The sequence below is a fragment of the Anabrus simplex genome, chromosome 8 (genome assembly GCF_040414725.1).
Source record: "Anabrus simplex isolate iqAnaSimp1 chromosome 8, ASM4041472v1, whole genome shotgun sequence".
Taxonomy (NCBI): domain Eukaryota; kingdom Metazoa; phylum Arthropoda; class Insecta; order Orthoptera; family Tettigoniidae; genus Anabrus; species Anabrus simplex.
This window is the reverse complement of record NC_090272.1, coordinates 23,787,875-23,802,124: the sequence shown is the minus strand read 5'-3', so window position 1 is coordinate 23,802,124 and position 14,250 is coordinate 23,787,875. Positions and strand designations below refer to the sequence as shown.

At 38.0% G+C, this 14,250-nt stretch overlaps 1 protein-coding gene across 2 annotated transcripts in view; it reads right to left on the bottom strand.

Annotated features, from left to right (window-relative positions):
- Window positions 1-14,250, bottom strand: part of LOC136879230 (bolA-like protein DDB_G0274169) — a 39,523-nt gene that overhangs the window by 17,787 nt on the left and 7,486 nt on the right. For both annotated transcript variants that reach the window (XM_068228785.1, XM_068228786.1), the window contains exons 2-3: window positions 9,245-9,510; window positions 9,070-9,138 (exon numbers count right to left, since the gene is read on the bottom strand). In XM_068228785.1, the coding sequence (XP_068084886.1) occupies window positions 9,070-9,138; window positions 9,245-9,510 (335 nt within the window). The remainder of the gene's footprint in view (window positions 1-9,069; window positions 9,139-9,244; window positions 9,511-14,250) is intronic.

Here is a 14,250-nt window from a genome sequence, read left to right as displayed (position 1 = left end):
ACGCTGCACAGATCGCAGCACAGAAGAATTGGTTTCGAGATTCTCATGAGAGTCTTGAGATCTGTGACGTCGGTCTCGAGCGAGAGTGTTCCCCATCACTACCCAAGACTCTGTCCATACCATTCAGCAACTTCTCGAGATCTTCAGCAGACTGATGTTCATACAGATTGTAGATAATTCTTAATATTAATGTTACTGGCTGTACATCCCACTAACTATTACATGAAATACACTTCATCGTAAAGCCCATATTGTTGTACATTTCTCCTTTACAATACAAATTGCCTGTCTTTATAAAGACAACATTCAGAAACAAAAAAAAAAATGTAAAGACCATAAAATTGTAACAAGGCTATTGAACACTGACTAATTTTATGGTTTTTGGAGACACCAAGATGCCAGAATTTAGTCCTGCAGGGTTCTTTCACGTACCAGTAAATCTACAGATGCGAGGCTGACATATTTGAGCACCATCAAATACCACTGGACTGAACCAGAATTGAACGTGCCAAGTTGGGGTCAGAAGGCCAGCGCCTCAACCATCTGAGACACTCCAGCTAGATAATTCTTCTTTCTCGGTATCTGATCCCAAACCCCTTTAGAATCTCAAATAGCTTGATCCAATCAACATTATCGAATACCGTTTCTAGATCTACGAATGCCATGTATGTGGGCTTGTCCTTCTTAATTCGGTCCTCTAAGATAAGACATTAAGTCAGGATTGCTTCACGTGTTTCTACATTTCTTCTGAAGCCAAATTATTCTTCTCCCAACTTAGTTTCAACTTTTTTTTTTCCATTATTCTGTAAATAATATGGGTTCACATTTTGCAGGCATGAGATACTAAACTAATGGTGCAAAGGTTGTAGTGAAGTTGTGCTGCATAATATATCAAACTAAATGCAAGAAGTATGCTTCTGTTGTGATTTCTGTTGGATGTTTATGGCTTATTTTGATGTGCTGACCTAGTGTTGGTGTTATTTAGTAGTTTTATGATCTCTATTTGGTGTTATTAGGGTTATATTTGTGAAAGTTTTACGCCCTAAGTGACAGCTATATTGGATTTCCTACACTCATTCCATAGATGACACTTGATAGAACGGCAATTTATTATATCTATCTATAGTCTCTTGCCCTAAGTGTCAGCCATCTTGTCCGATTCAACATAATTGCCATAGAAACCACGATTCATATAGGAACTCCACACTACATATTCGGTGTTACCTAGACCACAGAATCTGTTATGATATATGGGGTAGACCGTACAGCTAGTGTATCAATGCCAAATGTTGGGCGGCAGGAAATGCAGTGTGCTGGCACAAGAGTTGATGGTCGTGTCTTGGAAGAAGTCTCAATTATGAAAGGAGTTCACCAAGGCTGTATTCTTTCCCCCATGCTTTTCAACATCTATTCAGAAAAGATTTCTCGAGATGCTCTTTACGGAAAGACTCAAGGAATTGTGGTTAATGATTTCATCACAAATAACATCAGGTACGCCGATGACACTGTGCTATGGTCCCTCAGTGGAGGAAATGCCACTGGAATCCATAATGACAGAGGGGAACAGCTTCGCCATTAGTGCACGCTGGCATCAGCCAAGGTATCGGCTGATACGGTGATGTGACACACATTTGGGAGCGTAACCACAGTGGTGTAAGCGGTCTCAAAACTGTGCAAGGAAGGCAATGAGAAACCACCTCGTATTTAATCCCCAGGAAAATCTTTAGCATGACTGGAAAACATGAAACCAAGGCCCCCAGTCCCCGGCAGCCCTTCAGTGGGCAGGGGTGCTAAGAATCTCCGGGCCAGTCATGAGAAGGATAGCAACGTGGAATGTTCGCAGCTTGTTTCAAAGTGGAAAGACTCATAACGCCATCAGAGAGATGGAGACACTCAAGATCGACGTTCTTGGCATTAGCGAAATGTGTTGGCCTCATTCAGGAAAGAGTGTGGTCAGTGGTTATCAAGTATACTATTCTGGTAATGACAATCCTCGCCATCTTAATGGTGTGGGTTTCACTGTACATCAAGATATCAGTAAGTCTGTGAAAAATTTTATACCAGTATCAGATAGGGTATGTTTATTACAGCTTAATGCACGACCAATTTTAGTGAATATCATCCAAGTATATGCTCTAACATGTGATGCGTCAGACGTTAATGTCGAAGATTTTTACACGAAAAGTGAAGTAGCCCTGTCATACACCAAACCATCTGATATAAACATTGTGATGGGCGATTTCAATGCTAAAGTCGGCCATTGTCGACGGGCTGATGTAGTCGGTGACTATGGATTAGGAGCAAGCAATACTTGAGGTGATCGACTGGTCCAGATGTGCCAGGAGGAGGGCCTTATTATAGCAAACACGTATTTCCAGCTACCTCCACGTCGCCTCTATACGTGGACCTCTAATGCTGACAGCAGTATTAGGAACCAGATTGATTACATCGCAATTAACAAGCAGTTCAGAAATTCTATCAAATGTGTGAAAACATACCCTGGTGCTGATATCAACTCAGACCATAGCCTACTGTTTGCTTCCATGAATCTCAGGCTGAAGAAATGCCATTTAAAGGGGAGTTTTAGTCGGATTGAGATTCAGAAGCTTCAAGATCAAGTACTGAAGGATGAAGTTCAGTCAGCCCTACGTGTAAAACTTGCGGAAGTTCAAAACAGCGTTAATATAAATGATGTTGAAGACACTTGGAATCAGGAACCAGATTACATCACAATTAACAAGCAGTTCAGAAATTCTATCAAATAAGAACAGCGAAGAATGGGAAGGCTCCAGGCCCTGATGAGATGTATGCTGAGATACTGAAACTGCTTGAGAAAGAAAATTCCCTTTCATTATTAGTTGATCTATTCAATAGTATTCACCGCAGTGGAACCATTCCTCGAGACTGGCTCAAATCGACTTTCGTTATAATGCCTAAGAGTGCCAATGCAAAATTCTGCAATGAATATATAGAACAATTAGTTTGATGAGCCACGTTCTGAAAGTATTCCTAAAAGTCTTGCATGCAAGAATTTATCATAAATGTGAGGAGAATATCGGAACCTCGCAGTTTAGCTTCAGACATGGTTTTGGTACTAGAGAGGCATTATTCAGTCTGCAGGTATTAGTCCAATGGTGCCAAGATGTCAATGTCGATGTTTTTGCTTGTTTCATCGATTACAAAAAGGCCTTCGATACAGTCCGCCATGAAGAACTTATGAACATTCTTCGAGAATCAGGACTTGATGGACAGGACATTCATATTATTGGTAATATCTACTGGAACCAGTGTGCTGGCACAAGAGTTGATGGTCGTGTCTTGGAAGAAGTCTCAATTATGAAAGGAGTTCACCAAGGCTGTATTCTTTCCCCCATGCTTTTCAACATCTATTCAGAAAAGATTTCTCGAGATGCTCTTTACGGAAAGACTCAAGGAATTGTGGTTAATGATTTCATCACAAATAACATCAGGTACGCCGATGACACTGTGCTACTTTCAACCAATCTCCAAGATCTACAGGAACAACTTAATGCTGTCACTGAAGCCAGCAGCACAATGGGCTTGAAGCTTAATGTAAAGAAGACCAAGTGGATGGTTATAAATAGGAAAGAAGATGGCATTCGAAGTAATCCCACAACAGCAAAGGAACAGATCGTGAGAGTGGCAACATTTAAATACCTGGGATGTCACATCAATGATGACTGGGACCTTACTCACGATATCTGATGCAGAATTCAGCAGGCCAGAACTTCTTTTTGGAGACTTAGAAAACTTTTGACAAGCCGTGACCTTTCCATTTCACTACGGACACGACTACTCCGGTGCTACGTTTTCAGCATTCTGTTATACGGCGTTGAGGCATGGACACTAACTGAGACCATGTGCAAGAAGTTGCAAGCATTTGAAATGTGGACGTACCGAAGGATGCTGAAGATACCTTGTACAGCTAAAATGGCCAATATAGACGTTTTGCACCGTATGAACAAAGAACCAGAAATTCTCACTACCATCAAGAGAATTAAGCTAGAATACTTTGGTCATATGATGCAGAACTATAAATACCACCTTCTGCAAGTAATACTCCAAGGGAAAATTAATGGAAAACGTGGTCCGAGGAGAAGTAGGACATCATGGCTCGGCAACTTGAGCCAGTGGTTTGGAGTGACAAAGCTTACTCTGTTCAGAACAGCTATGAACAAACAACAGATCATGCTACTGATCACCAAAGTTCTGCGAGGACATGGCACGTGAAGAAGAAGAAGAAGAAGATAGTTTTCACAATTGTCAGCACCGGCTTTCTTGGGAATAGGTATAACAACATTTTGCTGAAAATTGGCATACATCTTACACACTAAATTGTATAACCTTACCATGCTGGTTTCTCCTAAGACAATCAGTAATTCTGTGGGTATATCATCAATTCCAGGTGCCTTGTTCCTATTTAGGTCTCTCAAAGCTCTGTCAAATTCTGACCTCAAAATTGGGTCTCCCATTTCATCAGCATCCAGAACCATATCATCTACTTCTTTATCTTGATACACCTGTTAGATATGTTCCAGCCATCTTTCTGCCCCATCTTCTTTTCCCCGAAGTGGCTTTCCATCTGACCTCTTAATATTCATATACCTAGTTTTCCTTTCTTTAAAGATTTCCTAGATTTTCCTGTATGTAGCATCTACCTTTCCTAAAACCATACAGCCTTCAACAACCTTGCTCTTGTCTTTCAGCCATTCTTCCTTAGCTGTCCTGCACTTTTTATCCACTTCATTCTTTTCTGCCTCCTCACCTTTTGCATTCTCGTACAATTGAGATTTATCAATCAGGTCTAGTATCTCCTGACTTATCCATTGATTCTTAGTAAATCTTTCTTCAGCAGCCTACCGACCTCATTCTTCATGTCTGTCCATTCTTCCTCTATTGTGTTTCCTTCAGCCTTTTCATTTAGTCCTTGTACAACATGTTCCTTGAAACAATTCCCCACGCTATTTTCTTTCAATGTATCTGGATCTCACCTCCTTGCAATCTTTCCTTTGTTCAATTTCTTCAACTTCAGGCGGCATTTCATGACCAACAAGTTGTAGTCTGAGTCTACGTCTGCTCCTGGAGAAGTCTAGCAATCCAACACATGGTTTCTGAATCTCTGCCTAATCACAATGAAGTCTATTTGATACCTTCCAGTGTCTCCAGATCTCGTCAATGTATAAAGCCATCATTTATGGTGTTTGAACCTAGTATTAGCAATGACTAATTTATGACTGGTGCGGAATTCAACCAGGTGATTTCCTCTTTCATTTCTTTGTCACAATCCGAATTCTCCTACTGTATTACCTTCTCTTCCTTGGCTGATCACTGCATTCCAGTCTCCTACTTCTTCCTCCTCTTCGTGTTCTCCAGCTCCTGAGTCATCTTTCGAAATTCCTGCTTTGCAGAAGCAGTTTACAATCATGTTTCCAGCTCCACATCACTCCACGATTTTCTCAGATTGATGTCCATTAATGGCTCTTTGGATTCAATTCTTCTTAGGATTCTTTAAACAGCCCTATAGCAGTGCTTCAAGTTTCTGACCACCACTCGTGTCCATGACCTGTACTGTAATCTGGATGTTAAGTTTGTTGGCAAGAAGACTAAATACACAGCCTTCAACTCCTGAGTGAGAACCTTGGGGTCTAAGAAAAGGAGGATTTTCCTTCCTTCATGTTTAAACTTCTTGTCTATACCATGCAGCCAAGATTTGCAAATGGAGTTTGTCATCCACGACTTATTGTTGTTTTCGTATGAGACTTGTAATAACTTCACACCCAATAAAAAGTGAGTTTTTGCTGATTTTCCAATCAATGGAAGTTTTAGCTTTTTTGTTCCTGTCACAATTCTCCTAGCATCACTGTAACCCTTTCTTTACTTCTTTTTCCCTCCCCAAAACACTTTTCACCTTTCAATGCTGTCTTTCCAGGCAAGCATTTGTAAAAGACAGCAGTCTCATCAACGTCATTAGGACTGTACTCCTCTAACAGGGCTGGTACACACGCGCACATTAATGGTATCCCGACATAAACAACCAAAACTGCCCCACTCCAGTACTGAAAAGGAGGAAAGCCTGCTACAAGACATTGTTGTGATTGAAATGGGCACATTGGCAGATGTACTGAAGTACAGCATTAGGTAACCTACTCTGATAATTAAGTATCAAGAGGTAAAGGAGGTTTTTTTAACCGAAAAGTATTTGATACTAGTTAGGAATATTTTGTAGCTGCATTGTATCGGGTCGTAATTTGAAAACATCATTTACTGGTTCGTAACTTTGTTCTGGACTTTACTGAAGTTATATGATCATAATTTACCACCTCAAATATAGAATTATGATAAATTTTATAAACAGAAAATGAATATGCTAAAATAAGATATTGATGTATAAAGTATTATAATTGTGTAACATTTCTTTATAAAAACAACAGAAGATACATTCTACTTCATGAGCAATAAGAAAATACATCTAAAAATAATTTAATATCATTAAAATTCAATTTCCATAAAATACAAAGTCGTGTCTTAAAATATAAAACATAAATGCTATTACTTTAACATCTCAAAATAAATAATTATTATAAAATTAACAAATTTTTACGGAAATATCTTATCACAAATATGAACATATTGCATCTTCCTAGAAAATATATAAATAAAATAAATGTACCGTAAAATAATAAACATAATGCACTGTCTATAGATACATAATTTCAAGAAAAGAAAAATGGAAATTAACACAAAACTAATTGTGAAACGGGTATTAAATAACTAAAGAGTTGTGTCAAATACGGATTTTACAACAATTGTGATGGGTTCCTCCTCCCTTCCAGAACATTAATAATCAGTCCGTGCCCCATTCCTGTTTATCACTTGCTCTAGCCGCTTGGGAATGGAATCTATTAGATGTTGGAAAAAATTTGGTTCATTCCTTAGATTCGCCCAAACTCGATGGCAGTGCATTAACAGAGCCGCTCTTGTCCTCTCCTGACCTGGAACTCACGTGTTTACCATTCTTGCCCAAACATGTTCTATTATATTTAAGTCAGCCAACTAGGGAGGCCAGTCAAGCACATGAACATTAGGATGCTGTTTGAAGAAAGCTTTGGTTACATGTGCAGTGTGAACAGAGCAGTTATCTTGCACAAACCTGATAACGGGAACTTCTTCTATAGGGTAAATAGCTCGAATACTAGGAAGAACAGCAGCTTCTAAAATGTCCACATTTTCACAAGCAGTCATATATGGAGTGACCTCTATCAACTCTCCTGGACCGGCACCGCTTATCCACCCCAATACGCCACATGTGCGACTCGACTGATTAGTTACTTGGGCAAAGGGCTCTTCATAACGCTTTCCAACTGGACGTCAGCACTTCAGCTGTTTACCTGGATTGGAGCAAAATACCTTTTCATCCAAACAAATTGTAATTTCCCATTTCCATCATGGAGTAACACTTTCTTGTGTGCAAAGCCTACGCAAAGTTCTCTGTGAATAGGAAGAAGTTGCCCTTTTTCGCAGCTCGGCGATTGTGAATACCTCCCGAGTGGAGTCGGCGACTCACGGTAGTCTGGCTTACTGGCAATTCCAATGCGGCAATCGCATTACCGATAGTCGCAAATGGAGAATTGTCCATAATTTGAACGATTCTAGCATCCTGTTCCAGAGTAGATCTAGGAGCCTTGTTATGTGTCCTATGATCTACCAATCCTTGTTCACCCCGTTCTTGGCATATTTCTACCCATGTCCATACTGTCTTAAGACTGCATGGTATTGCTTGAGCTATTGCTTGGGGGACCATGTGAACCTCCCACACGCCAATAATACGGCCTTGATTCACTTACGATAAGACAGGAGCCATCTTACAGTGTAATCATATAACGAAATGTAGGTCGCCACGGAATAGACACACTGTGTCTCCAGCACTACCCGCTCACTCCCTTCCCCTCCTTTTTGGTACTAGAGTGGCCTTCAACACTACCCCTTCACTCTCTCCCCTCCTTTTTAGTACTGGAGTGGGGCAGTGTTGATTGTTTATGTCGAGACACTTTTAATGTACACATGTGTACAATATTTTCCTGGTAATGTTTGCAGTCCACTTCTTTTACTGCAGGACTTTCACACGACATTACCATTTGCACAATTCCATTCCGAAGTTTACATATTTCCAGTCAACCAGAATTTGCTTGCTCATGAAGTAAGCTACCAGCGATTGGAATGTTTTTCACCCTCACGCGAGTCACCAACTGAATCATAACTTCTTCGAACTCTGGAAACTTCATGTTTTAAGTGTCTTCCACTATGGTATAAGTTGTGATTCATCTACTGCCAGGAAAATCTTGTCTTTATCTTTGAGTATTGTAGATAGTGTGCTAGGAGGAATTCCACACTCGGCTGTAATTTTCTGACCTTTCTTCCCTTCACTTATTACTTTTTTTTTTTTTTTTTTTTTTTTTTTTTTTGCTAGTTGCTTTACTGTACCAATATAGGTCTTATGGCGATGATGGTACAGGTAAGGGCTAGGAGTGGGAAGGAAGCCTGGTGTGAAAATGGGAAACCATGGAAAACCATTTTCAGGGCTGCCGACAGTGGGGTTCGAACCTACTATCTCCTGAATACTGGATACTGGCCGCACTTAAGCAACTGCAGCTATTGAGCTCGGTACTCAAACTTTTTCATTATTTTTCACTCTTCATTGAATTGGCCCACAAAGGACAATTTGCGTGCACTCTTGTGCTGGCTACAGTATTAGACCTGTAGCTTAAATCCTTTTCAAGGGAACAATATGGCCTAGGCCACCATCGGAAGATGGTGGGTTCAGATCCCACTGGTGTCTAGTTGATCATTTTTGTTCTGTACTTAACATGTCTTCGATATATACTATAAGTACTGAACATGTCCTAATACCTGAAAATTTATTTTGAGTGTTTAACATTTAAGCAGTGGCCATGGTCCATAGAATCTCCCAGTATATTCCAGCTTGTGCAAGTAAGGAGTAACATAACACAACACTGAAAACATATGTAGTGAATACAAATAAAAACTCACCATAATTGATAAGGCATGTACACCAGACTTAAGTTCATGCTGTAAAGTTTCATTCACCCAGCGATGTTTCTGTTCAACAAAGAAATATTTTTAAGATGATATAAAAAACTGAAAATACATTCATAACTGAAAAGGTAATTGAACCACATAAAGTAAATTACATATGGTACCTTACCTTAATGAGAGGCAAATTTTCAAATTTGTCTGATACTATCACAACTTTGAAATGAGTTTCTGATCCAGGAGGCACATTATGCATGTAAGACTCATTTATAATTTCAAGATGATCAGGATTAAATGTTTCTGTGAGTTTTTGATGAATAGCAGTCTCTACAGGCTTCATTTCAGCATTTACTTCCCATGCCTTTTTTGACTTCTTAGGAACTTCAGAACTTACTTCGCTAGCAAATGTTCGTTGAAAATATTTAGAATGCTGCAAAACTGAAATTGGACATAGATACAACAAAATTTATTATTAAATTTGCAAATAGTACAGAAGTTCAAGAGACCAATGCAAAACATATTATGACATCATCTAAGGAGATATGGAAATATGATTAGTTGCGATTCAAACCTGTATTCCCTGCTATCTGGATGTGAGCATTAACCAATTCTATTAGGATGGTTATGGTACGGATAAAGAACTCTACCAGACATTGATCTATGCACTGCAAAATCCTATAGTGTGGGGTGAGGGGTGCTTATAATATTGGCAGCTTTGGTTAGCTTCGATCTTTTCTGTTTGCCCATTTTTAGCAACTGCTTTTCTGGATGGCAAGGGTAGGTTGGTCATTCTGGAGTCCATATCTACTCAGCAAGATGGACGTGCGTTTAGGGTTGTGTAGCTGTGAACTTGCATTGAGAAGATAATGGGTTTGAATATTACCGTCGGCAGCCCTGAAGATGTTTTCTGTGGTTTCCCATTTTCACTCCAGGGAAATGCTGGGGCTGTACCTTAATTAAGGCCACAGCCATAACCTTCCCAATTCTAGCCTTTTCGCATCTTGGGTTGCCAAAAGCCTTTGATATGTTAGTGCAACATAACACTACTATTAAAAAACTATTTAAAATAGTTTATGTTGGGTCCACCTTGTCAATACACTTTTAATGATTGAAAAATATTTATTTTATCATGTTTCAGGAAAACATTCCCTTCATCAGTGATGTCAAATCAAGGAATAAAATAATACAACACCAGCTTTTGTTTTTCTTACAATTTAAAGAAGTATTATATCCTAATTCACCATATCAATGAATAAAGAAACTAGTGAAAATTATAAATATTGATCATTACATGAAATTTAATATTTTGATGAATTGAATGAGAATACCTAAATAAATTTAAAATCTTCAAGGTTTTCTTTTCTTTCTTCCTAAAGATCAAATGCTAATTTATATAGTTTATACAATGGGTTCTCTTCTGTACTTCTTTCATTTAAACTTGATTTAAAGTCATTTTTTTTGTGCAAGATCAATTTCTAAACTTTCCAAGACATTCATGAATTTTCCCTTTTTGGCTGAATGTACTAACTCCATGTCATTAGAAATGTCTGTACATTTATGATTCTTTTCAACCACATGTTCTCCCATTGCTGAATATCTTTTATGTTTGACTGTATTAACATATTCTTCGTACCTTATATCCAAACTCCTTCCAGACTGTCCTATGTATCATTGTTTACATGTTTGGCATGTCAATTTGTAAATTCCTGATTTATTAAATATACATTTATTCTCAATCAATCGCTACTGATCTGCATTTAGGGCAGTCGCCCAGGTGGCAGATTCCCCATCCGTTGTTTTCCTAGCATTTTTAAATGATTTGAACGACATTGGAAATTTATTGAACATATCCCTTGGTAAGTCACGCCAATCCCTAACTCCTTTGCCCAAAAATGAATATTTGCCCCAATTTGTCCCCTTGAATTCCAACATTACCTTCGTATTGTGATCTTTCCTACTTTTAAAGACACCACTCAAACTTATTCGCATACTAATGTCATTCCACGCCATTTCTCCGCCGACAGCTCGGAACATACCACTTAAATACAAAGTATGTTACAAGTGTTATTATTTTTTATATCCATCTATTCAATACAAAGAATAGGTGGATATAAAAAATAATAACACTTGTAACATACTTTGTATTTAAGTACATTTCAATACGGACCTAACATGAGAATTGTAACGTGTAACATACCACTTATTGAAATAATAACATTAAGTTATTTATTAGACCACCTAATCAATACAAAATCGTCTTGGATGATTTACATAAATTTGTTAGCTAATAGTGGTAAATCATCCAAGACGATTTTGTATTGATTAGGTGGTCTAATAAATAACTTAATGTTATTATTTCAATCTACATCATCAATACGGACCAAAAATGATATTTATTACATGTAACATACCACTTAGTCGAGCAGTTCGTCTTCTTTCTCCCAGTTCTTCCCAGCCCAAACTCTGCAACATTTTTGTAACGTTACTCTTTTGTCGGAAATCACCCAGAGCAAATCAAGCTGCTTTTCTTTGGATTTTTTCCAGTTCTTGAATCAAGTAATCCTGGTGAGGGGTCCCATACACTGGAACCATACTCTAGTTGAGGTTTTACAAGAGACTTATATGCCATCTCCTTTACATCCTTACTACAAACCCTAAATACCCTCATAACCATGTGCAGAGACCTGAATCCTTTATTTATAATCCCATGTATGTGATTACCCCAATGAAGATCTTTCCTTATATGAACACCCAGATACTTACAATAATCCCCAAAGGGAATTTTCACCCCATCAACTCAGTAATTAAAACTGAGAGGACTTTTCCCATTTGTGAAACTCATAACCTGACTTTTAACACTGTTTTAACACTGTCTATCAGTTTACTTGTCAAATCGCTCGCAATACTTGACAGAGTCTTCAAAACTGATGAAAGTGAATTAGAAGATGTTCTAATCGATGAAAGATTTGCCAACTCTTTGACAGAATTGACCAATGGAATTCGTGTATTAACAGTGTGCGCTAGGCATGCTAGGATTTTGAGGGCGGGAATCAAAACAACAATGGCTTCGTCTTCATAACCGAGGTATGTTGTATGTGTAGGCTACTAATTGCTAAGAATAAGGCACATCCCCGCCTGTATTCAGTGGACTATATAGAGTACCACAATAAAATGAATAAAGGCAGTGTACGAGGAGATTGAAGGAGAAATATCTTAAGGAAGTGGACAACTTTTATGTTTATTACCATGCGGTGACCTAGAAGTAAACACTGTCACCAATGATCGATTTATGATGATCTTCGCATCCCACGTGGGAACACATTGGAAGAGGTTGAAAAAGGCTGGCAAAATCTCTTGAAGAACTTGCTACATACTATGAGGATAATCATCGGAGACCCAAGCCGAGCAAAACTCAAGCTTGTGCCTTTCATCTACGTTACAAAGAAGCCAGTAGAGAAATGTGCGTGGAATAGTGAGAAGTAGTCTTTTAACACTGTTATACACCAAAGTACTTGGTGTAAAACTAAACAGAATATTAACTTCCAAACAATACTGTCAGAATACCAGACAAAAGGAAATGAAATGAGATGGCGTATGGCTTTTAGTGCCGGGAGTGTCCGAGGACATGTCCGGTTCGCCAAGTGCAGGTCTTTTGATTTGATTATTTTATCTGAATTGAAAATTATCTTATTAGTATTATTATTATTAGTTTTGTATGCGGCAATGATGTTCCTTTTTCTGAAAAATTTTTAGCCATTTGATAAGAGTGCTTATTTCAAAAAGTTAAAACTGAAAAAAAAAAAATTTCCTGAAACATATATGATAAAATAAATATTTTTCAATCATTAAAAGTGTCTTGACAAGGTGGACCCAACATAAACTATGTTAAATAGTTTCTTTAATAGATTCAGACAAGTCAATACAGGATCAAATAAAATGCCTATTATGGTTAAGTTTATTAAACCACTAGCATGTTCATATAGATTGAATAGACTTTATTTTTTTCTACAGAGTATAAGTTGGACATTCTGGTTGTGGAGTATGTCATTTTGTTTCTCTTCTTTGAAATATCATGTAGTATTTGTTATAAATAAGAGAGTATCCGTGTAAGGCAACATAAGTGAGACAAATGGAGCAGTTAAAAGACAAATGCAGGATTTAGAAATAAGGTTCTGCACTGTATCCGTCCAAAATTTAGCTAGTCTCAGGGATAAGAGAGCGTGGTATGTTCGGAAATAAAAGTTGACATGAAAAATCTCAAATATACACTAAAGAGTATGTGGACGGGAACATGACTACATTAATTTGTGAATAAGAAAGCAGATAAAGGGCTAAAATGGATTTATTAACTAAAGACATAGATTTAATTCACACTAAATATAATAAACTGAACAAATAAATGAATAAAATCGACCCAAAATGGTGATCAAAAAAATGTCACATACATAAGCAAAAATAGATCTGACAAGATAATACTGATATCAAACAACTCGGGTGGTGACCCGGAAAATAAAATACAAAATTTAATTCATTGGAAATCTTGGGTTTCGCTACATTTAGATGATGTGTCAACTTGGCTAAATTTTCTGTCTGTGCTCAATGGGCGCGATAATTAAATCGTTCGTACGCTGCCTCGGTAAGAAAACAATACACTAGCACGTGATCCAACTTTACATAATTATATACACTCCAATGTAATCAGATACAAAGATAAAGGAATTATTTAGTTCAGGGTTATTTCCTAATTCATCCCACCAAAAACACAGAATCTATGTATGGGCCATCTCATATGCAAATTGACCGGTACAGAAACCGTCAACCAACAATTATCTTTCAAGCTAAAACACACTAATCAACGCAGAGTAACATAAAGATATACACATAACACAGGACAATGGAAAATTCACAGACAAGAAATACACATACACCACGAGCCTGTAATAAAAACACATAAATATATACACTTCTTGATAGAGCTTATCGGGATCTCATTCCAATAAATGTAGGTGTAGGAGATGCATCTACAGCAAGACACAATTGTAGCAGTCCATCTCTCTCACTCTCCACGAAGGCCTGTCAATCAGCTGTGACCTAGAAACGAGTCACTGGTTGTCTAAGGAAGTATACGGTCCAGCCTCGAAATAACTTTCACTAATGGGCCCACAGCTCTTGTCAGCT